Consider the following 25,887-nt stretch of genomic DNA (forward strand, 5'->3'; position numbering starts at 1 on the left):
TTTTTATAGTATAAACGAACGTGTATATGCATCGTGTGTATTGACTATGTTTCCAGTCAGATTAAGCAAGGGAAGAACGATGAGTCGCAAATACAAAAGCCTCTTAACGTCTTTTTGTTTCTTTCTTACTTTTATATTTTTTTCTAACATTGAGATTCTAAGATGGACTCTAACCGATGACGGTATATTATTAAATACTAATATCGTGACAATGAATAAGACGAAGAAAGTAGAACGATGCACGTGGAAGAGGACTAAACGATAACGTGATCTGTCTAATTTAACTCGTTCTAAAAACTTTGCATGTAACGTTCATCTATAGACTCTATCCTATCCGACGATAGCCGCTCGTCCCGAGTCAGTGTCTGATGAACAGTTTCAGCCGACATTGAAGCTCTCGATAATCTCGTTGTTTTCCCCTCGCGTTCTCACGATTTCTGAAATACGCTTGATGGTAACGAGGACGAATCGGTCGTGCATCAAGACGCTGGTTTTCCCAAGCAGTTTGATAAACTCTAAATTTCTGATATTTCTATACACAATTACATACGTACGCGCACATATATAATTGCATATAAATGTAATTTATATACGTATAAGTGTGTGTGTGTGTATGTGTGTGTTTGTGTGTATATTTCTCAAAAAGGAAACAGATTACTAGGCCTAATTGGCGGTACAGGCAGAAATTACCTCGCCCAATTATCCAAGAAGCTCCGATATTTAAGAGTATTGCACTTTCCTTCCAGTTCCATTTTCGCGCTCATTCGACCACTTTTATACATTTCCTTTCTTCTATTGCTTTCACTATTAAAGAGAACGTATGAGCATTCTCAAACAGGTACACATCGCTATAGAACTGTAGCTACGTATAAACACAACCATGAAACAAGATTCGTGAAGAACGTGGAGCAAATTGGCATATTTCGGAGCTTCTTAGACGTGAGGAGAGGAGGGAGGGAGAAGAAGCGTGAAAACAAATTGAAAAACCGAAGCAACAAAATCAGACAATCCTTTGTGTGACAATCCGACAAAGTTCTCTTCAACGAGAAGAATAATTGCGCGAAATAATACTTAACGATCATACGTTCGATCTCGTACAAAATTAATCTTAGCAATGAACGCGATCAATAAAAACTGTTAACTGTATACTCGTTTACGTTATAAAAAATCTAAATCGACGTTTCAGGCAATTTCACAACGAATGCTCTGACACGCGTTTGCGCACTCCCTTTATCTGCCCATGCAAAACACCGTTCCCAGATATAGAAACTATCGAAAAGAGTTGGAAATGACGTATAGAAGGAGGAAACGAAAAGAACTAAAAGACTGAAGGAAAAGAAGAAGGAGAACAAAAGACGGACCTGCACCGCCGTATTTATTGTTGGTCACAGCATCCGATCACGAAACCAGGAATTAGAACGCGGTGCTGGATTGCGGCTGTCGTGGCACGTTCGGTCCATGAGGCACTAGGTGCGCTCTACCTCCGCCTCCACCGCTTCCTGCCACGACGCTATCCGATTCCCCGGCTATCTTACATCCCGGCTCCATGTCGTAGTCCGGCTCGAGCGCAGGATTAACTCGGCCGTTTGATTCGTCTTTGCTACCGTAAAGTCTGCCAATACCGGCAGCTAGGACAGCCATTTGTTCGCCCTCCGCCGGATCTGGTCCGACTCTTTCGACGTCTTCCGGTATGTTGACCACGCATCTGAAGAAGTCATATCCAGGCGCCAGCCTGCCCGTCAGGAAGGCTACTTGCGTGCCGTATGACACGCTTATCAATGTCACCAACGACATCAGCATCGCCATTGTCCTGAAGGGGAACCCTTGAGTGTTCGTCTCTTCGTCGTACCCCGGATAGTGAATGAGCGCGGGCAAACCCATTAACGGTTCGCCACCACTAATCCTCACGATGAAGGCTATTATGTAAGCAGCTAGACTGCCGTAAGTGTTGCAGTATTCTTTGAAGTGGACCACCATCAACAGCTGAGGGAAGAGGATCACGTAGACCAAGTCCGAGCACATCGACCAGAGGCCGTAGATCGAGGGTATCGTCAATGCCATCACTGTGCTCAATATTCCGACCACGCCTATTCCCACTCTCATCACCCAGATGATCTCCATTTCCGACGCCTGTTTAACGGGGAAATGGCTAGTAGAGAAGGCGGACGTCGATTCGATTCTACGATCGGCTGCATCGTTCGAGGAAGTGGATTGACGGGTGAGGGAGATAGAAAGGAGATTTGAGGCAAATACGAAAATATGAGAGCGCGATGCTGGTGAAACATCGTTACGCAAATACGAACCAATGAAGACGTTTTCTATGGTCGGGCAAGATGTTCTATGAAACGTGGAAGCTTTTGACACGGTTACTTTTACTCGTGAATGCACAATTAAAAATTATGATCCTGAAGGAAATCGATAACACGTGATCCACATTCATGCGTACGTGAAATTCTACGGTTCGAAGAATCTGCATCTCGCGTCGAATACTAGAATGCAATATCAAAACTGCATGATCGTTGCGTTACTCCGACGGAGCTGTCCGATACCTAAAGCATCGTTGTGGTACTGACTTTGCTGACTTGCTGTCAAGCGACGAATAACTAATGCAGATTCCAATTTTGTTACGTTTCAAGAAGTAACGATATATCGCTCCTTGAACAATTGAACGTGAAACACGTTCGAATTTTGTAACCACTTTCCTATAAATAGTCAGAACCGAAGATGGAGAACGCATGATGGTAGTGATGACGATGGCCATGATGAAAATAATACTGATGATGATTCGTGCGACACATGATGTCAAATAAAATTTAAAAGCGATGACAGGCGAGATTTTCCGAACGATTAAATGCATGACACAACACGAAATTAAAAACAGAAAGTCGACCATCTACATAAGAACGAAGAACTTACCCTCTGACGGAAGATTAATTTATAAACGTTTCTGGCGAACATGGAACTAGCCGAAAGGATGCTACTATCCGCTGAAGACATCACTGCTGCTGATACTGCGCCTAACCCAAAAAAGGAAACGAAATCTGGCGTCAAATACTGCAAAACCATTGGTAGAATCATGCTTGTTTCTGCCTCGGTGAAAGGATATGGACCGGTGTATCCTGTCTCGTTCCAAGCTACAACAGATTTCGAAATATTTTTCGTTGTTATATAAACGAATTGATAGAAAATTATATGCCATGTAAATATTTTATAAAAGGGCGATACTCCAAACAGTGAACAAATCAATCTAATTTAATACGAAGTTCAATTTACGCGAAATGTCTAATACATGGGAATGTAATAATTGAATTATTGGCCTTATATTTCTATATCGATCTATTAGCAATTAAACCATCTAATGCTACAAATGTTTCAGAACGAATAACATTTCCTACAGGTACTGTATCATTTCCCAGTTTACAGAATATCTTGTTTTATCCTAACGGCTTATCTACCCTAATATATTTCCCCTGTCATATTAAATGGAAGATGTTAACGAATACAATGCCAATTATATAGCAAAAGTACGAAACAAATCTGCTATTTAACTAGCAGAGAATTTTGATGGTAAAATATGATAAATTAGATAGTAAAAATATTGTACAATATTTGAACGATATTTTACGTTCAAAGATTTTCACGTATAATATTTCTTCACTCATTCTCTCAAATTCGTCTACAAATTTAATCTTCCATATATACGTAACACCTATATTAATACTATACATGTACGTATAAGATGTGACATCATGTCTGTGCCTTTTGTATCGACGTACACCTCAACTTGTAGACACGTGCAGATAAGAAATTATTTGCTTTCATGCCTCAGAATAAAAATACACAAGATACCGATACAGTGTATCGCATTAGTTCCAGCGGTTCTATTGTGCTCTGCGTTAGTGTACGAGTCGCATTATCACCCTCACCCTCGTGCCGAGAACACCATATGACAAAATCCCACGCTATTGTACACGCTGTGGGATATCAAGGCACCCTTCGCCCACACACCCTTCCGTTACAACACCGACCTGCTTAGCCCTGGAACCTTGTAAATACCAGTAGTCCTCTCTCTGCAGTACTACCAAATGTCAAGTAGCCTAGGAACGCGAATGGGGAGGATGACGAGCAAACCGGGTCTAATTCAATCCCCTTTAGATTCGGGGACCCACGAAACATGTTTCTCTCCCCTCGAACGAAAGCAGAAGAGGTTGCTCATAGGAAGACGCCCGAACCATTCGTACAACGTCTCGTTTACTATTAATACGATGAGATTGGAATTTTCTTTATTCTAGCAAACCATAGAAAATGTACAGCTGGGTCGTGTTTGCGAATGACGAAACGAGTTTGCAAAACTGATGCACTTTCTATGTGAAGAATATTCTACGATAGAATTTAGATTTACAGAGTATCTGGTGGTATAAATAATTGTGAAAATTATAATTCGTTGTTATAAAGCACGACGTCGCACAGAAGATATAAGAATGGTGCAGTAACGCCTGTAATAGTACGAGCACCTTTGACTCGAAAGAGAATTCTATACATAAATACGTGTATGAACAAATAGTACAAGGACAAAGTATAAATAAGGATTATAGAGTGAACTATTATAATATACGTGCATCGCTTTATAAATATACTAGTGAAAATTTTGCGCATGGTTTATCACGATGTTTTAAATACTTCGATTTCTTTAAATTTCACAAAATTGCGGAATCTAGTTGAGAAAAACGGTAACGAATTTTTGAAATGTTCTTTCTTAGCCATAATGTTAAAGAAAAGGAATTTGATAATGTAATCAAATAGATTCAGATCAATAACATAGATATGAAAAAAAAGTGCAAACGAAATGTTGTCTTGCCGCAACAGTGACCTTAATGGGTTAGTGCATGTTTAAGATAAAAGTATTCTAGATGTGTATCTTTAGATTAATATAATTTTACTCACGCGTTGCTTTGGCGATTGCACCAATTAGAACAGGTGGGATTGCCATGAGAATACAGCCTACCGCAGCTACGTAACTCAATACTTGCGCTCTTCCAGCCGTTTTCGAAGATAGGACCCGTTGAAAGTACACTTGCCAAGGGATGCCACCAAATATCAACAAAAGCCCATAGTCTACGTAGGACCAATATTCTCCTGGTTTCACTTCACCAATCCAATCCACGTCCATGGATTTAAGGGATTGTACCTTTGGATTGGTCCAAGCGAAAGGAATGCACATCCACTACAATCAAAATTATAATACTCTCTTTAAAAACTGGATACCACGTGACACAGCATATTACTTTTTGTTAAATTTAAATGAAAAAGTAAGAAAGTATGTTCTTAACGTGAGAGCTTCTTCTAGTGGTTCATTATTAATAAAATAACTAACATAAAATGTAAGATGTAAATTAATATTTGTATTTAATGCAATATTTTTTCTGTATGAAATATAAATTCCACTATTTTTTAATTTGAAATGTGGTTAATTAAATAACTAACATAAAATGTAAGATGTAAATTAACATTTGTATTCAGTGCAACATGTTCTTTGTATAAAATATAAATTCCATTATTTTTTAATTTGAAATGTCGTTAATTAAATAACGAACATAAAATGTAAGTTTTTTGTATGAAATATAAATTCCACTGTTTTGCTAATTTGAAATATTTCCTTCTTTGGAAGCAGAGAACGAAGTAGATACCATTACTTTGCTATTAAAATTAATTGGATGCAAATTAAATGGGAGAGAGACAGAAAATCTTGCGATAAACTACAAAGGTGGCTTTAGAACGATTCTTATCATTGAGTAAAGTAATCACAAATGAATGAATATAGATTACGTTATCCTCATCTTGTGATAGATATTACAATCCATTGAGTTGTAGAAATGTTAAAGACAATTATTTCCAGAAAATCTGGTACTATCGTGATTAATTATACTTAATGGACGGCTACCAAAGAAGACTATACAAAAGAAAGTATAAAGCGATTTACTAGAAACATTTAAAATATCTGGAAATTATAGATTTCAATAGCAGATTTGACAAATCTAATAAATGTACTCGTTACAATTTTTAGTAAGTGAAACGAATCTCTATATAGATTTTATTTCTTTAATCGTGTTTATAAAGATATGAATTTGCATAAATATCGAATGAAAAAGAGATATTTAGGAAACCATTTAAAATATCAAAATATAAGGAAGCATATCTTTGAAAGACGATAAAAATAAATTGCGATTCTAAGACAAAAAGTTCTAGGTTATTTGCAAATTCTTTAATCTGATAAAACTTATAATAAATGATAGTTTGATAATATTCTTGCGAGAAGAAATAGGTCACTACCTACGTAACATTGAATGAATTTGGTAATATAAATACTTGCGGTACTTGAGCCCTCGTATCGATCAGCAAAGTCAATTTTACCACAGGACTCAGATAATCGAGCAACTCGATAACGTAGAACTTTCTGATCTAATAACGCATTGCCTTAAATAGAAGTGATTTATCAATGATACTTTGCAAGTGCGATACAATGCTATATTTGTCTTACGGATAATTTTATTTCGCAGAGTCGAAAATAATACGGCGATGTAATGATATATTTAGAAAATTGTGTTTAAGGAATGAACGAACACGTTTGCTTCTAAGACACGAATATGTAATTATTACAACGTACTATAAGCGATTACAAAATACCGAACACGTTTGTAAAAGCAGAGAATAAAATCGATGATAACCTTCACGTTGTAACCCTGCATGATAAATTTCCCCTAAGGGCTTTATGAAACAAAAGTTGCTGTAAATATATATAGCAACCTATAGAAAGAATGATTTCATTCCCTGCTAAGCAAGAAAGAAAGATATCGCAATAAATTCAAATCGAAATGTACCTAAAGAATATAATAAGTATTCTTATCAAAGGATGTGTTATATATCAAATTTCATGGAAAATACTTGCAACGAAATCGAAAAGGAAAGGAAATAATGGTAAATTGAAAGGGAAGAAAACTAAAAATTAATATTAGAAGATGACATTATAAAAATTAACGTTATAGAACTCACTGTGTCTCTTGCAATAAGAATATTAATAATATATTATATTTATATCAATATCAAAATATTATTCTCTATTTTATTAGCTACAAAAAAGATTGCTTTCTTAATATATCAATACTATTGAAAACACGTATTATAGTTTTATGAAAGAAAGAAAAATGTGTACATATTTCATGGTATACGTAAAAACATTCGTAACTCACCAAGCCTATGAAGATGCAAAAAAGTTGAATAACATCGGTATAAGCAACAGAGTAAAGACCACCAAAGAGTGTGTAGAAAACTGCGATACAGGCACTCAAAATGACCGAGGTTCCCTGATCCATGTCGATGATGACCGCTAACGTCGCACCCAGAGCTGCCAGAATACCTGCGGCCCAGAAGACCTCGCCACAGAGGGCCGGAAGAAACAGAAGACCTCCCATACGTTCGCCAAACGCATCTTGAAGAGGATCTAACATCGTGACGTACCCCTGTTCTCGCATTTTGTTTGCGAAGAATATACCACCTGTAACACCAATAAACGTGATACCAATTAGTACTAATAACGTGTAGCAAATTATAAGAGTATGAAAGATAATTATAAAATATATATATTTATTTATTAAATTAAATAATTATGGCAATTATAAAAAATATAAAAAGGAGATACAAGGATGCACACTACCATTCGTAAGTCACAGGATAATTAATATATTATAAGAAGTGTTCAATTATATATAATATAAGCCCATTTTATTAAAGTTAGTATTTGAAATTAAACTGTGCCCCATGATTTATGCGTGAAGGTGTATATAATTTCCAAAATATACAGAATATCCAAAGTGTAGGATTGATTTTGCAATTTAAGGGCTGACACAAATGTTCATTTCTTCGACTCTTTTACTGTCAAATATTCCTTTCGTATTATCGATGAAAATTCTTTCTTGTCAGTTATTAACAATCTAAACACGGATTTCGGATTTTCTTGTAAGGAAAATACATATAGTACTCCGATTTTAGTAAAAATTATACATTTGTTGTTTAATTAGTCAATGATATCTGAAAGTACACAATGTTGCTTATAGGCAACGTCGAGTGTGAAAGGAAAGATCGTATTCATAAAAATATGAATTTGCACAGAGAGACTATAGTCTACATTCTACACTATAAGTCGGCATCATGTACATATAACCATACATTTTTTATACAATCATTCAGTGAATAGACGCCTATAGTTTCAATGGATGGTTATACACATGTTTATTCTTTCTCGAGGCCATTCGACCACGTTAAAAACTTATTACGCGTAGGAGTCTTGATTACGATCTATTACCTTGCTATACTACGCCGTAAGAACTAGCAAGTTTCCAAACGACCATAAGCTTTCTCCAACTATGAAAAAATAGCCGCCGAGAAATATCTTCAATCGAATCAAGCGGTATACATATACTATATATTATATATTGTGTATTAATTGAGTCCTTATATGTACATATATAAACAGATACATCGGAATCTACTTTTATTACAAGTTCAATTATCCATCAATTTCTGGGTAATTACAACTCGAAATGTCTAAATTTTTGAGAACTGGTACGTATACATTGTAATATACTAATGATTAATAACAACAATTTGATATACACTTCGTATTATATATACATATTTTTAGAGTAGAGTATCATCGTGGTTGGAAATCAGAATACTTCGATTTTTCAAAGTATCATCCCCCTAGTTTCATAATTGAAGAATATTTATAGAAAACATTGTGAGTACCAAACTTGAAAAATTTTGATTTCTTGTTGAAAAATGTTCTACATACCAATGAGAATACTGTAATATATATAAATTATTTCTTAGGCTTTGTTTATGCCATCTATCTAAATGAATGGATCATTTATTTCTCTTTACAACTAAGGGATACCACATACAGACTTTTCTACAGATGCATTTTCCTTTTTCATGAATTTGGACTACATAAACGCATAAGATTTCTTTTTCTCCTGAAAGACTTGTTCCTCGGCACTTACAGTGTCTTCTACAAGCACTCTTCGATTGCTTGAATTATAACTTTATTCTCTATCGTGATACATTTTCGTAACTTTGACAAAACGCAATGAATTTTCTACAACAATAAACAGAATGCACTATCTTAGAAAATGTAGCAGTAAACCTTTACGATTCACAGACATTGAGATCAGGATGGACGTGTTAAGAAATCAAAGGAAAGGAAGAGAACTGAAATTTTGACGAAAATTGTACATCGTAAAACTTACCAAAAACGAGGCTAAGGGCGTATCCGAACGGAGCCTGACACCAAACCAGACCTCTCGTGTAAATAGCTTCGGCGGTGCCGTTGATGTATCCGCCGCCGACCCAGGTCGCTGTCATCGTGAATATCCCGACGAACAGACCGATGGAACGACCTGCCAGCATCACTTCCTCCTCGGAGTCGTTGCCAGCTTCCTTTTTCCTGGCCGCCCATATTCCTACGGCTAGGATAAGCGCGTAGAACAGGATGATTGAAACGAGACCCGCTATGTTGATCATCTTCGGGGAGTACGGGTCCACTTGCGTGAACTCGAACTGACGGAGACGCAAGTCCGAGAGGTATGGCGGTCGATCTGATTTTGGGAGATTCGGATACCTGTTTACAAATGGGAAATAGGTTCCATTCGTAGAATAATTCTAGGAATTGTCGATATCAATATTACAATATTAACGAGCCTTAGTCAAACTAGCTTGCTTACGAACGAACTGAATTTTTTTGCTGTTGCGAGTTTTCAAAGAGTTTGAAGAAATTCTGCGAATGTTAGTAAGCTGCTGATACTTGTTTGTGTAAAATTATTTTCCTATGCACACGGCTCGCAAAATTGGAACTAAGTGGAAATTTCTTTCGCCGGCTACTCCTTTCAAGATGAATTTTTTTTAACGATAAACGCAATGTTATATAGTAGTATAAGATTATAATACGCTCAAATTTGAAAAAATATGGATTAATCCTACTTTTTTAAATGGGTAGTTTCATTCATAATAGGATTTTGTGACCAACGAACTTCACAATGGTATCAGGACAATTATAACAATCCTCTTAAAAGTTGCATTGTAACATATCACGACATTAATCTCATGACGGTTAGATATTACGATGAATACTGTATTTTGAATATTTCACGTATCTTTCCACGCTGTATACATGTACTCTGCAGTTTTTCACCTTTGAATTCGGAAATGCATAAAATTCCACGGTCTACTTATCGACGTCTTTAAATGCAAATGTTCAAAACTCTTTCAATAAAGGTGAAAAGTTGAAAGAAATTTAAAAAGAAAATTTCCCTTGTGCCGACAACCGTCTAGTTCGTCACGAATTGATCATGAATTAAAATTAAAATCGAGAAAAGTAAGAGAGAAAATGAAAAGCGATATATTATGAGAAAGTAGCAATTATTCAAAATAACTGACATGAGGATTAGTATAGGAGTTCTCAGGTTGCTATCAAAATTACATTAATTGCGCGGTAAATGACTCGATTAAATTAATAAACATTAAATATAATATTAAAAGATTAAATATATTAAATACTAAAGTCGATAAATGAAGGATACCTCTACCATTTTCCAGTCTCAACTGAATAAATGTAAAGTAAAAGAGTTGCATAATTTGTACAATAAAACAACGCCATATTGCGAACTTATTACAGAAGACTATTTTTCATACAACTGAACTCATTTATCCACTCATGAGCTTAGTTATAATTAGATCGTCAAATTAGTCTCAGCTTAAACAATTTCTGGAAAAATCCCAGAATCTCGTTAATTTAAATTAACTAAAATTAACCAAATCCAACTAGTAAATTGCTTCAGAGCATGAGTTAAAATCGTTTTAATAGGGAACACTACTAATTAATTAGATATGTAATAATTAATATCATAACATTCTCAAACGTTACGTGTCATTAGGTACCCCAGAGAATCTATATTTCGCTTTGAATTCAATCATCTTGGTGAAATTGCACTCTGCTTTTCTAGTCAATTAATGCGGCGGTCGATCCGCTCGCACCTAATGCGTGCAGTTAAGTGTAAATTCCATGTTCCTACCCAGAAGGCATTTAAATCGCCCGGTTGAGTTCACCCTCTAATCCCATTAGTCTTGCTTCACACTATATAGGGCTAACTCTTCTATTAAAAAAGAAAAAAAAACGCATAGCTTTACTAACGTAAAAAAGCAAGAAGACGTAAATAAAACATAAAGGTTCAAGGCCTTGTCAATAAATGCAGCGGAATTAATAGACAAAGCTGAATTATTTGCACCACTCTCTTAACACAAGGTAAATATCTTCGTTCGAAATGTTGATACTACCTGCATATTACATTGGTCCCGATTACTAGTTTGCACGATAGCAAATTGAAATTGAAAGAATGAAATGTCTTATTATATCTGCTATCTGTTGCATTTCTCGTCAGTACGAAAACAAATTTCGGGTCGGTGTTACCACAACTAATTTTTAAAATTTACATCGTAACACAAAATTGCTATAAATTTACCGTGTATTGTGAACACGATTTTACACCACATAGCAATAATCAGATAAATTATAGTAACTTCATAAAATGTAAATTATTGAAATGTAAATTACTTAGAAGTGAAATATTCGTAAGAAAATCACAGACTTTAACAGGAGAAATCCAAAACTGATATCGTGTTTGCATCTATTCAAAGAAGAAAATTCCGAGGATTAAACAACAGCAAGATTTCCAATTGCGATGGCTAGCCGACGTTTGATGTCTCACGCGATTTACGAGAAAATTTCATAACGAAGTTCCAACACGTCTGATCGATATTCAACTTATACTTTGTATATTCTCCACTCATACGAACTTTGTACATTCATAATTTCGAAAAATTCATTTTTCACAAAATCATATTTCCTGACTATCTACAGAAACAGCGTTAAGGTATATCTTCTTTCAAATTCAAATTTCCGATAAGTTCCTTTTTACATATACACGAAGAAGAGATGAAAGCATGGGGGATCAAAAGAAAGTAAAGGAAGCTTATGCAGCGGAACATGCATGTCGAGGAATTATCGTGCGTGGATCGATAAGAATAAACTACTGGTACCTCTGAAGACCCCGCGGGGTACAATCACGAAGTAGTGGGGGACAGCCTCACACGGGTACCGGCGGCATGTCCTGATGACGGTCCTTCCAGACGGCCGACGACGACGGAGGGTTGGGATTTGGGGGGCAGCAGTCGCCCCACCGGAGCGAGGTCTTCTGGGAGGGGCTATTCCTTGTTCTAAACGCGAGGCCGCCCATGGGCACTGATGGCCATCGATTTTCACCCAACTCACCAAGCGTACTGCTACTCTGCTGCTGCTTTTCCTTCCTTCTCGAAATTTTGCTTCGCCTATGGCACTGATACCGATCGTGTCGATCAGTACAGATCTTCACCTGAAATACATCGAGCTGGATCCTCCTAGATACATATACACGTTTCTTCCAAAATAAAAAAAAAAAACGAGACAAATATGACAGTGGAGAACGAATTTCTTCTTTCATCCAATCTGACCTGCTCGAAGAGCTACCGAATAATCGCAATACTTTTACTTGAGAATATTCTTACACAAGATCGCTTTCGCACGAGACACCAAGGTATTTTCTAATTTCAACGTTTCAATGATATTTGTAATAATTTGAATAGCGAGTATAAATTTTTGTATCGACTTATTATTAACTTATTTGGATTTATTTTACTGTTAAGCGACACCACGATAATAAATGTTATACTTGTACGAACGTAACCAGGAAATACCATAACCGCGTGTATATGTAGAGAGAAGTACACCTCATGTAACACAAATAAAACCAGGCACTAGTCGGTAATTCTTTTTTCCTTCTGGAGAAGCCGGATAGACGAACGTTTCTTCCTTTTGCGTTTCATAAATACCTACAAGGTACGGAATCGATAGATCGCACTACCTTGACCGGTAGGTAACGGTATCACGCATTTATGTCACCAACTGAACAACAACAGGAGACAACGCGGAAATAAAATTGGTCGCGTATACACAAAACAACTCTACCTCGGTTCAAAGCCATCAGCGGGGGTCTATGAAAACCTCATTCTTTAAACAAGCTATCGAACTGCAGACTTGAGAAAAACGTACTTACAGGTGCACCAAATGATGTTTGGGATCTTCGAACGTCTTTCTACCACTCGCGCACGTTCCAAGCGTCGCAGGTGAAAAGCGATCCGTGAACAATTCGACGGCTTTTTGTTGATCACTGTCGTGCGTCGACCATTCACAGTTACGTGAAACTTGTTCGAAAACTATGGAACAACCATGAAAAAGCAAGGAATCGCGCGAAGGAAGATGATAAGATGGATACGAGAACCTAACGAAGAAACGTGACGGAAGTAGCAGAGGATGACGAGCAACGAGTGCAATGCCCGTGACAGTTGTCCTCGTCCTCGTCTTCCACTTTGTCGTCGTCGCCGTCGTTGCCGTCGTCGTTCTCGTCAGAACGACGCGCTCTCCGTGTCCTTAACGGTCGTGGAAGCCACCTCGTACTGAACAGTCGGTATCTTTCTCGTAGTCAAGGACCGACAGCAGAGGAATGGTTCCGTGATATTGATTCGACCCTCGTGACGTCATACAGACTCACGGGGGTGCGTCCTACCCTCTCGCACTGCCTCCATCTCGCTCCCTCTCGGCCTTTTAATTCGCACCCCTCTCTCGTTCGTCCACCTCCACTTCCCTCTACGTGTCCTCACTCCTCTCTCGAACCCCTGACGGGATCGAAGCCGGGGGCGTGGACTCGGTGAAGAACCGCGAGTCTGCGCCTAAAATACCGCGACAGACATATCAGCTCCCCATGGCTCAGCCGTATCAACGGAAATCTCGCTGAACGGGTCTCTCTCTCTCTCTCTCTCTCTCTCTCTCTCTCTCTCTCTCTCTCTCTCTCTCTCTCTCTCTCTCTCTCTCTCTCTCTCTCTCTCTCTCTCTCTCTCTCTCTCTCTCTCTCTCTCTCTCTCTCTCTCTCTCTCGACAGTGTATAAGTATGTTGCCATATGGTTAGGGGCAAGGTAGGCTAGTTCGACTAATTATGTGAGCTAAAAAAAGTCCAGGTAGGTAGAAGCGCGCCGAGCACCATCGATTCGACCTGCCACTTCGTTCGGGTCAGTAAAAATAAATAGACCCGATTTGACTAAAAATTGTAACGACGATGGCTTGAGACATTTTAGTTGTTGAATTTTCAGATAGGATACTTCGTTTCGTGGAGAAATGTATTGTAAATGTTTTAAGGTAAGATTGTTTCTAAACGATTGCGCGATTTCTGGAACAGAAATTAACGAAACGTGGAAAATTATACAAAGTTCGCGGTACGATATTAGGAAACACCAATATGCGAAAATTTTTTGCTATACATTGAAAATAAAGTTTGCCAAGTATTTGTTTGCAATATGAGTTTCGTGTTCTTTCGTTCACCCTATTTATTCTTTTATAGACACCGATTGATCGAAAGAACAATCACAGTTCTAGATTTTTACAATACATCTTGTACCATAATTTATGATATCCACGAATACAGTTAATGAAAGTTCACAACTCAAAATAAAATGAAAACCAAGAATAATTGAATTGTGTATACGTGAATTACTGAAATTGTTACGTGAACTAATTCAAGTATTTTATGTGCAAGTAATCACACAACATTTTCCTATAGTTCTATTTTTATTTTTAATTAAGACCTATAGTTGTATTGACTATGATCATGGGCAACTTGGCGGAATTACATCTTTTGTTATATTAAAGTAATTATTTTGTAACAAATACGTTAAAATATTCGTGGATATTTATTGACACAATTATTGATCGACGTAAAAAATGTGGGTAACGTAGGTACCATTGAGCAGCTATACGGGTTAGAGATCTAAAACGATGTGACAGGTCTTCCAGGTGAGATTGCGCGTACACGTAGGCGTAAACTGGAGGAAGGTAATGGTCGAGGATCGCATCAATGAAGCTGGAAAGGCGTATGACCTCGCAAACGAAACACTATAAAACGCATAAACCTCACGTTATAGATTGTAATCGTTGTTGTGCATAACAATGAATGAATTAACGTATGCTATGTATAATATTATTCGACACAATTATATTAAAAAAAGGATGGAATTTTAGTAAAGAGAATGGTTTCGATAAAATTTATAGAGTTTATGTTTTATCTCACTTTTCTTAATGTTACTACTAAAGCGATATTTGCTTTTAATATTAAAATCTTTATGGTTTATACGGATACCTAGCTGTGTATGACGATTAGAAATAAATGAATACTGAAAAACATAATGCTCGTATATGAAACGTTCAACAAAATCAATATTTTTCATGATTTCATTTGAGAAAAAAGATAACACGTACATCTGTACTATATTTGAAATTCTTTTGTATTGTGAGACTTTTATAAACACCTTCTTGAAAGGCTACAAACAGAGTAATATAAGAAACTCCATCGGGTTATTGTCTAATATAGCGTAATTATTCTTAAATAGAGTAATTTTATGCTATTTCCCTAGAAGTTACATTTATACATTTTATAATTCACAATACTTTCTATAACATTCTTCTAGGAAGACTATTTACATGCTCTTCATTGAATAAATAATTTTATTAGAATGTAAAAACACTTTTTATTTAAAAAGTTGATTATCTTAAAACCGTTAAGTGTTTCAAAAATTATTATTAAGACTCGATTATTATCATTACTAAAAGTCTTTCACAAAACTTTGATATACCATATGGGGATCAAACATTCGTTTAAAGAATTTTACTCACGAAATTTTCTCAGAAATTTTCCATTCGCATAATTAATTTATCACGGACTTTGACAAGTAATTAAGAAACGTAAATGAACGAATCAATCGCTGATTGTATGGTAAAGCCAGAATCCGTTTATAAATTGAAACGGTATCTAGATAATTAACGAACATAAATCATTTCTCACATTCTATATTTGTGTTCTGATTCGTATACGACTTTCGCATGACTCGTGTACTCGAGACGAATCATTCGTCGTCTTAAATAAAATGCATTCTTCGTGCAAGTTCATCCGGTAAGACATGGCCAATGCTGACGTCAAAGATGAAAAAGGCTGAATACGGGAAAAGCTATTAATGGTTGAGCAACGAATTGCGTCGCTGCCACGTTTACTATAGATCAACAGAAAGCATAGACAAATATAGTTGGTCTGTCTCGACTGGTAGACGAGACGCTATAGTACGACAAAGAGCAAATATAGCAGTTGGCTGTTCAGGCTAAACAAAGATACTCCCAGAATGAATCGCGAAACCGAATCTTCCTATATCTCTACTGCTTCTGCATGGTCGATATCACTTGACCCACTCTTTCGGATCTAGAAACTGCACCTTCGCTTTTATATCCCAACTCCAGTACCGAACCACCCTCGATGTTCGAGAACTTGATTTTATCACAGAGCATCCTATAACACAAGACGCACTTCATTACAATAAATAGATATTTATAAGGAGAATTAAAGATATTTTTGGAAAATGTATTGCTTTTAATAAGGCTTTTAATAAGAGGTCGTTGCCTTGTAATAATGAATAAGGAATAATCAAACATTCTGTTTCGTTAGTAATTATAACGTACTTTGTCAATATATGTATATATGTTACCGGCAATGTGTAAAATACAGGTACTTTATTTAATGCCTCGGAAATCCATAGAACTCCATAAATGGGAATGAAATTGAAATAAATAAGAATGAAAATGTATAAATGGGGCAAAGTATGAAATGCTTAATATTTCACAATTTCTTAAATTATAAATGTAACAGTCGTTCACTCTTAGTTTCCGAGATATTCGCAAAAGACTGTCAGTACTACTACAGTGAATTTTGTCTATAATTGTGAGACCGTAGCAGCGTATGCGTCAGAGCCAGCTTTACAGTGGCCGAATAAAAGATAACACCTAACCCAAACCTATATAAACTATAAACAAAGAATAAGAATTTGGTTTAGATGAGATAGTATTATTATTATTATTATTAATGGGCAATATTATTTTAAAATATAAAAAACGTGCTAATCATTTAGAAATACTGTTACCTTACCGATTTCGATGATTTTTGAATATGTTGTAGACATTTTGAACAAGTCTTTCCTATTCATATAATCCCCACTCGGCTTTGGTTTCCGCCGTAAGACTGGTCATAATACTAACGCATATGCTGTCATGAACGCACAATTATTGGCAAAATTCACTGTACTAGTACCAACAGTGTTTCCCGAATATCTCAGAAACTGAAACCAAACTGCGACTATATGTATAAGAAAAGATTCTTTAAAATGTTGAATTCAACAACATACTTAAATTTCACCAAGATCAGTGAAGTGTACCCTTACATGCATAATCATCGCCCCTTCCTCTTGTCTCTTCAATAAGAAAGTCCTGTATTTTACTTCGTATTTTACTTCTTTGTACTTTACTCCTTTTATTTTCATATACCTTGCCTTTGCAACATATCTTTTGAACAAAGGCTTTTTCATAACTCTCTTCCCATAGTTTGCCTAACTATCACTTATTGTTCCCTATAATACCAAAGTATTATATGCAATGCCTGGAGAAAGTATAAAATATATTAAAATAACAGGGGTACATCATCAAGTAATATTATATAATATATTATATTATTATATTAAGTACAATTTTATTATGTTAAGTATATTATATAGTTAAGTAATATATATAGTTAATATTGTAAGCTTTATTTTAAAGCTATTTTTGTTTAGAAATGGATTTAGGAAGAGATTCGTGGTTTTTGCTGATAACAGCAACGAACGAGGGTAGGCAACGTACTTTATCTTGAGAAAGAAGTAGTCTGAAGCAAAAAAAATGTTTGTCACATAATGATATTTTCATAATTTTTCGAAATAAGTTTTGTCACGTCTTATATACGTTATCGTGTCGTTACATTTTGCACCATGGTTTATTCATATTTTAACCGACAGATACAACAACTTCTTTAATTTATTAAATATGTTCATATTGCCTAACACTCGCTCGCAAGCGTTTGATCATGCGCTCTAATTAAAAAGGATAAAACAACAGACGCTGCTAGGCAAAGGGGATTCGATTAGGGTTACCTCCTCTGTCAAGTATCTCATGAAAAAGTCAAGCAATCCACATCGTACGAACTGGAGAATTGAAAATTGCCACGTGTCAGGTGAAGCACTAGACGACAATAGACACGTGCAGTCTGGAATCTCGTAACCGGATACGCTGGAACCGGGTTCCACGGGTATCAAGGGTGGTTCGAGTTCGTGGCTCTTCCAGATATAAACTGAACCTGTTGTGTCACACGTGATGTTCTCGTAGATTGCAAATGGGTGTTGTGTTCGAAGTACAGGTCGCAATCCTTCGTGCATATAACACGTCGTCGTACATCGTGCGTTATCTTTGTAAAATTCATTGCATAAATTAGTACATCGCTTACAGGTCAAAAGCAAAGGATTTAATAAATATATTTCTGTAAATTATCTTAAAAAGATTCAAACAGCATATTTTTAAATAAAATAATTAGAAGTGGGAAGAACTTGTCATGTCCAAAGATATGATTAAAGAAGTTTCTTAGAAGTCAAATATGTAATATAACTTAAAACAAATAATATTTTAATATTCTGCCGAGCAATGTCTTTAAAGTTATGAGAAGGGTAGAAGAATACGTGTTTAGTCCCAAATAAAAGGACAGTCTCATACTATAGATTGAATTAACAATGTACTAAATTTTAAGATTGCCCTCCTGTAAGGAATGGAACATTATTTAAAACAATTTATATAAAACTGGATACAACAAAAAAATGGACAAAATCTAATTAGAAGCATACATAAATCAAACAAAATTGATTAATAAAATACTTTCTCTAATAAAATATAAGATAGGAGCACCTTATACATTAATAACATTTATCATTTATTATTATTTACAAACACAGAGATATATATATTACGATATATTCTTGCTCTAATAAAATTTTCATATTTGTACGTATTTATATTTGTACATTGTGTTCTATGTTACTCGTTATCATCTGATAATGAAACAGGGACTAATGACATACCTTGTTACCATAGGTTGACAGAGATGAATGAAGTAGCCTTACCTCACATGGGAAGTTCTTCCAAAGAGCTCTACAACTCTACTACAGGGCAGAGTTTTTTTGGCGTGACAGAAAGAGACCATAGAAATTCATAGAACAGTGCTTCGCTACAAATGGATATTTGTTACCCAAAAATGAGCTGTTTGTAGTTAGTTTGGAATAGACATCTTCAAAAAATATAAACTTTTTTTTTACAAAATTTCCATCACTATATTCCAGGATCACCATATATATATATATGTATACGTTCGTTACGTTTATATCAGTATTATCATATATAATCTTACATAATAAATAATGTTTTTATTATGTTGTAGAATGATATGATTTGATTGATGATTTGATGATATGATTGAGTATCATGATATACTCTCTAATAGCCGTAAGATATTTATAATTTTAAATCGATAAATAAACCGCATTACTTAATCACAGCAATGAAGAAAAGCGAGCGTTATGAGTGTTTAATAAAAGAATCATTTGTTACAATATAAATTAAATTACAGCTCCTTCAATTAATGCAGTTTCTTTCAAGTTTACGATATTTGAGATTATTGGACTTACTGTACTATTAATATTTTAATTTATTCTTTATATCTTAGTTGTGATTTATGTTCATAATTTATGTAAAACCAAGTTCAATTTCTAGACCAAAATAAATAAATATTTTAGTAAACTATTTTAATAAACATTTCTATAGTTTGAAAGCTTTTTCCAACAAGTGATCGTTAAATTTGAGGAATTCGTTTAATTTAAGGAATATACAAAAAATATACTTTTATGGAAATTTTTTTACAAGAGAATCAAACTAAAAGGATTGTTTCCAAAATTTAATCTGATTTAGTATCACATATTAATATGATCAGAATATATCAATGTTATATCTATTATTATATAAGAAAATTTATTTAAAAAAAAAACAAAAATATTGAAGTGGTGAAATAAATAATAGTGTTAGTAGTTACTTAATTCATTTACAAAAGAACAAAATGGTAGATATACATATATACCACTTGCTAAATAGATCTCACAAACTTGTTACATGATTCAATATTTTAATAGCTTAAAGCAAAGTTAATGCGCGCTATAAAATATCATCTTGCGATAAACAATTTTAATAATAATAAATTCATTTGTCCCATTTAAATAGCACAGTAATGTCAAAGCATTTAATCTTACCATGTCGAAGACTTCGTCAGGTGGATGAGGCAAAACGAGCTTCCGATCCTTTACATTCGACACGTTGCTAATAATCCATAGGATAAGACAACGTAACTATTTTTTTCTTTGTATCTCGCATTTGTCATTTCCGAACATTTTGGAATTTGCCAATTTTATGAGAAATAATGTTGAGGATCACCTGGTTGCAAGAATGGTACCCCAGTGTTAGCGAAAGTAGCAATCTAGCGAATGCAACGAAGTGAAAAGATCAATTTTATTTCTGAAGAAGCTCTGAAAGATAAAAGAGAAAAGTAAATTTATATTAAATTCATTTAAAAGCAAACATAAATGTAAACTGTATCGATGACATTAATTACCTACCAAAAAATAATTCATCAATTTCCAAACTAGATCATAAGAATCTTAGATCATTATATAAACAAATTGTTTATTATTATCTTATAAAGTATGTAAATTAATGCATTTCCAAACGTTGTTGTTAATTACAGAACTATGCATATAATTATAAGACCATAAATCGTTAAAAATACTAAAAGAATGAAAAAAGATGGTTATGGGAATTGTTGTACAAAAATGGCAAAGGGACGCAAGAAACGGAGCACAGTCTAAGATATATCTACAATAATTACAAACACGTATAATTTAGCAAGCGTGAGTACTAACGTTCTTATAAAATATTTATCTGCGTAAGGATTCTCCACGTGTAAAATTTCATAGTACGTATGTTCTTACACAACGCGCTCAAGTCCAGGAGATTCCAACTGATCCTTAATTAAAATTATAATTGCTCAACAAATTTTTTCTTTTTACACTACAAATTCGTGAGTTTTTAAAACTCGCGTATAATTATTACATGCAATTTTAATCACAATGACAATAGCACATTAAGATGGTTAATGATTAAGAACCATTATAATTACCAATCCAAACATATGTATAATATTACAGTTTTAACGTTCTGCAGAGGTTACAAAAGTATTTAAATACTGAGTTGCCAATTATATTGATAAGCCTAAATATTCAAAGGCCCATTTTTAACATTTATTACACATTTAAGATGGCTATCCATACTAATATTTACTAATTTTTTACTAAGTATTATATATACAAGTTAATGCATACGTAAAATGTACGTACATACATATATGTGTTTGCAATAAATCTTTTATAACTTCTATATACATTTTCAGATTCTCAGAAATTTGGCCAATATAATCGTTACAGCCGTATCTCATAACATCGCTAATGATATTTCTAAATGTTTTATATAACGTATATAATATGGAAGTTATATAATATAAAAGTTTTATTATAATATAAAAGTTTTCTAGGACAAGTATTGAAATATGTACTTCGTGGGCCGGTGTACTTCTGCATACTAAATCCGATTGATTGCGATGTCGATCAATCACAACCTCGAAACGAATACACATTTCGACGCACGATTTCAAACGTTCGACGACCAGTAGCGTTCTCAAAAGATGTGCGATTAACGCTCGACACGATTTTTCTAAAGTATAATATTTCTGCGAGGCAGAGGGTGCCTACGTTTGCTACGTTCAACAAGGGAAGAATAAGATGTTCTCCAAGTAGAAAGCAGTTGTCGATGAACAAAGTGGGTCACGAGCTGCGACCTCCGCGTCTTTTACACAACCTCGAGGATTCCGCTTCTCCACTTAATTACCTTCACGTCCTCCATGCATGCGACGCGAATTTTAACACATCAAACGCAGCTACCGTGACAAGGAAAAATATTTCAGATAATGGAGGAACCAAGAATTCTTCACGAAAAGGAAGTTGTATGAGATTCTTCGATTAGGAAGGAAAAAGGCAATTTTCTATAGGAACGGTTTTTAGTATTTTTTAACATCCTTTGCAATCACTATCTCGTCATCATTGTACAATCAGTATTTCAAAATTTACTGTTCCCATTATTTAGGAGATTGAACTTTTTAACGGCACAATGAGAATTTATTTATCTGACACAAAATTTTAATTGTTGTTTGATTCACTAAAAATTCTATCGATTAACTCTATTTTAACGTGTTACAGGAAATCTCAATGAGTGCTTTATCACTCATTTGTAATATTGTAATATTAATTAATTTTCTATTGATAAAGAAAGATAAGAAAAAAAGATAGACAATTCCGGTGTTATTATTCCGAATTATTTATGCAATACCGATAGTTATATTAATCTATCCACTTACATTTATATGTTCGCAACACTAATAACGGTGCAGTGCAGCCATATAGAAGGCTATTGGAACTGTACCAGATGATACAAGAGCAGGAATATGTTTCCACAGCCCAGTGAAAGAAGATTGGACATGATATAGGCGCAACACTACTTTAACTAATTAGTTATTTACTAAAGCTAATTAAAGCAATCGCGATGGAAGAACGCAACGCTAATTCTTAAAACAAAAATAAAATAAATATCCATATACATATAATGAAAAAGCTATTTCACACATCGTGTTACTACAAACTGCGATATTATAAAATCAATGAAACATTTAACATCTCTAAATCCAACTATAAATAAAGCAAAAAATTTTAAAGGACACAAGAGAAACTCCAATATGAATTACTTTCTCAGAAATTCTGACGATTCATAATCAAAATTGCCACGGACAATGGCATTATGGCAATGGCATAATTCGTAACATTAAAATAAACACGATTATCATCTTTCCGCAAGTCTAACTCAAACCGTAATCAGTCCCTTGCGGCGCTAACAAAAAGCCGTGAAACTTTTTCGCAACTCTAATTCAAACCGTAATTAATCTCTTGCAACGCTAATGAAAAAAACCGCGATTTATATGATGGTAGACCGGCATATACATAGGCCGAAAAAAATACTACAACTACAAATGCTAAAAGTGAGCATAGTGGCAAAGTAATAAAGAGAATGACTCTCCATGCTTTGGCTGATCCACAGGGTGGAAAGCCATTAGTAGTTGTGTCTCTGCTATGGCAATTTTTCCAGGTCTCTTCGTAGCGTCTTCTTTTTTCGAACATAATATCCACTGAAACTTAAATCTAGTTCAAGTCTTTCTAATCGGGAAACAAAGAACAACTTATAAAGATAAAATAAAATATAAATCGTGGAAGCTAATTCAAGTGCACATCATAGTGATCGCTGTTCATTCACGTGTGCATACTCGAGTAATGCACGTAATCGTTTGTTTCAAGATCTACTCACGACCACAATCGCGAAATTTGAAAAATCGGTGTGCAAATCAGCAACCAGAGGCGAATGGTATGCTCCACTCGTAAAACAAGCTTCGCCGTCAATCTTTTAAATCAAATTTATTGAAATAGATTGGACCACGCGAAAACACACCTACCTGATCAGAAACTGTGCCAACCTGTCCGACACTACTTACTTATAATTAACACTCACTCTAGAGAGTATGCTACTTATCCTATTTAGTCCTATATTTAAAAAGTAACAAAACAGACATGCCAACACGCTCGCTCCACGCTTGTCACACATAATCCGAACGTAAGAACCTACATTAGAAGGACGTCCCGGGACACCTTCAACACCCGAGTTTAGAGCACAACTTTCATACTCTAATTTACATATCATTTTCCTGAAATCAACTGACGATGTTTAGAGACCATTTCATAAAAATATCATGTATATTTCAACCATATATTTCATGCATATTTAATAAAGTATATTTGAATTTAAATTTTAATTAAATATTCATAATCGTATACAATCATGTATATATCATTCAAAGAAATAATTTTACTAGAATAGATCATAATATCTGAATTAATTTAACTATCGTTGTAATTTAATACTAAGATTAATATTACTATTTATAATCTACTATACATATTTATTAGCATCGTTATTGTAAATTGTAATTGGATTCATATTTGCGAATTTATAAATATTTTAAAATTATGATGAATAGCAAAAGCGACGCAATTCCACAGCCTAACCACACAAACGCGCGCGTGCATACACACACACATGATGCAAAGTACGTCGTGCACTAACGCAACATCAGTCACTGAAAAATTGTTAAGCTCACAAATTAGTCATCATGCTCATTGCTTTTCTCCCACCCGACTAGAACCTAGGCACGTGAGTATGAATACCTGGAATTAAACATGGAAGGGGTTAAATCTGAAAATCGAAGGCTAAATCTATGATTAGCAATCGTATTTACATCTATTACATTTTGCATCTAACGGGATAATTAATGAAACATTATATAATTATATAATTAATAAATCATTTCATTCAAATTTTAATAACTCTACTTTACATTTTACTTTACTTTATCCATTTGCAAATAATATTTATATCAATAACTGTAAATGAAATATTAATAAAAATATTCTCGGGAGATTCCTTCGTCAAAATCCATCTTTGAAACACAAAGAGTCATTCAAAACTCGTTTTGATTCTAGAATCTGCCTGTTACGAAGTGTCTTCTTGGACATAAAATTTGGTATATTTTAACGGACGGACAAAATTAGAGTTTAATACCTCCATGTTTCATATTTGAAATTTTACTGAAATTATGCTGAATATAGAACTCAAATAATAAAGTTGTTTCATCATAGAATAGAACATAAAATTAAATATAATCATCACTAGCATTACAATAATAATTTGAACCATAATTGAAATTTTCATAATAAAGCAGTCAAATGGCATCAGGCTTTCTCACTACAAAATATTTAAAAGACTCATTTCGTTATTTATTTCAATATTGTTGTACATGCTTTTGAGGATTATTTAATCTATATGAGTAGACATATTGAATATATGTAATTTAATTTTATAAATAATTTTAACATTTTATTATTCATACAAATTCTTCATGTTGTAATATGTAAACATTGTACTCATATATATGCATTACCACCAACATTTAAAAACGCGATGTACAAGGAAACCTGTCCTGAACTAACAAATAAAATACAGACAACAAAATGTTACTATTCACAGATATAATAAATATCCGTAGTCACTATGCTCGTCAAAAATTCTACGTAATATAACCATTCACCCGTGTCGATTCGGACCTTCCATCCTACAACATGATTAATAGACGAGAGGAACAAAAATGCATGCAACTTACGATTACATACGAACAACGTTGTCATCGATACTGTTGCCCAAGAGAAATTCTCATTAAGTCATCTTAAGAGAAATTTTCATCAAGTCGGAAATTGGAAGAAACCTATAACAAAGCATAAAATATTATTATTCGTTGTTAGTAATAGTGTTAATTATTTTGAAAGTTTGTAATGATAAAAGTTTGATTTCTATTAAATAATGAATTTCGTGCTAATATTCAATTGAAGAATAAGAGGTTTACACTTATTGAATTTTCAATCAGATTCTATTCTTTAATTAATAATAATTATTGTAAAATATAAGGAAGAGAATTAAATGAAGTGCAAAATAAAATATTACTTACATTCTTAACTTTTCAAGCACCACTAGGTCCTTTTCGAGAA

The 25,887-nt window shown here is 34.5% G+C and overlaps 1 protein-coding gene across 2 annotated transcripts; it reads right to left on the minus strand.

The window, feature by feature from the left end:
- Positions 1-111: 111 nt before the first annotated feature.
- Positions 112-13,636, minus strand: Cht (choline transporter). 2 transcript variants are annotated; one of them, XM_072002817.1, is made up of 7 exons: positions 13,200-13,636; positions 12,148-12,479; positions 9,303-9,673; positions 7,248-7,552; positions 4,945-5,224; positions 2,917-3,134; positions 112-2,130 (listed from the first exon to the last, which is right to left on the minus strand). In XM_072002817.1, exons 3-7 carry the CDS (start codon positions 9,574-9,576, stop codon positions 1,414-1,416), a joined length of 1,794 nt encoding a protein of 597 aa, XP_071858918.1. In that variant the 5' UTR covers positions 9,577-9,673; positions 12,148-12,479; positions 13,200-13,636; the 3' UTR covers positions 112-1,413. The 2 variants fall into 2 exon arrangements, with proteins under 2 accessions (XP_071858918.1, XP_071858919.1); XM_072002818.1 differs by lacking the exon at positions 12,148-12,479.
- Positions 13,637-25,887: the final 12,251 nt, after the last annotated feature.

Source organism: Bombus fervidus, chromosome 4, assembly GCF_041682495.2.
Source record: "Bombus fervidus isolate BK054 chromosome 4, iyBomFerv1, whole genome shotgun sequence".
Classification (NCBI taxonomy): Eukaryota; Metazoa; Arthropoda; class Insecta; order Hymenoptera; family Apidae; genus Bombus; species Bombus fervidus.

Coding starts and splice junctions, on each gene's coding strand:
- Cht (XM_072002818.1), bottom strand. CDS start 9,576: ATGATCAACATAGCGGGTCTCGTTTCAATCATCCTGTTCTACGCGCTT. Junction 3,135..4,944: donor TGCAATCGCCAAAGCAACGC/GTGAGTAAAATT, acceptor AATCTGTTGTAG/CTTGGAACGAGACAGGATAC. Junction 2,131..2,916: donor AATTAATCTTCCGTCAGAGG/GTAAGTTCTTCG, acceptor CCCGTTAAACAG/GCGTCGGAAATGGAGATCAT.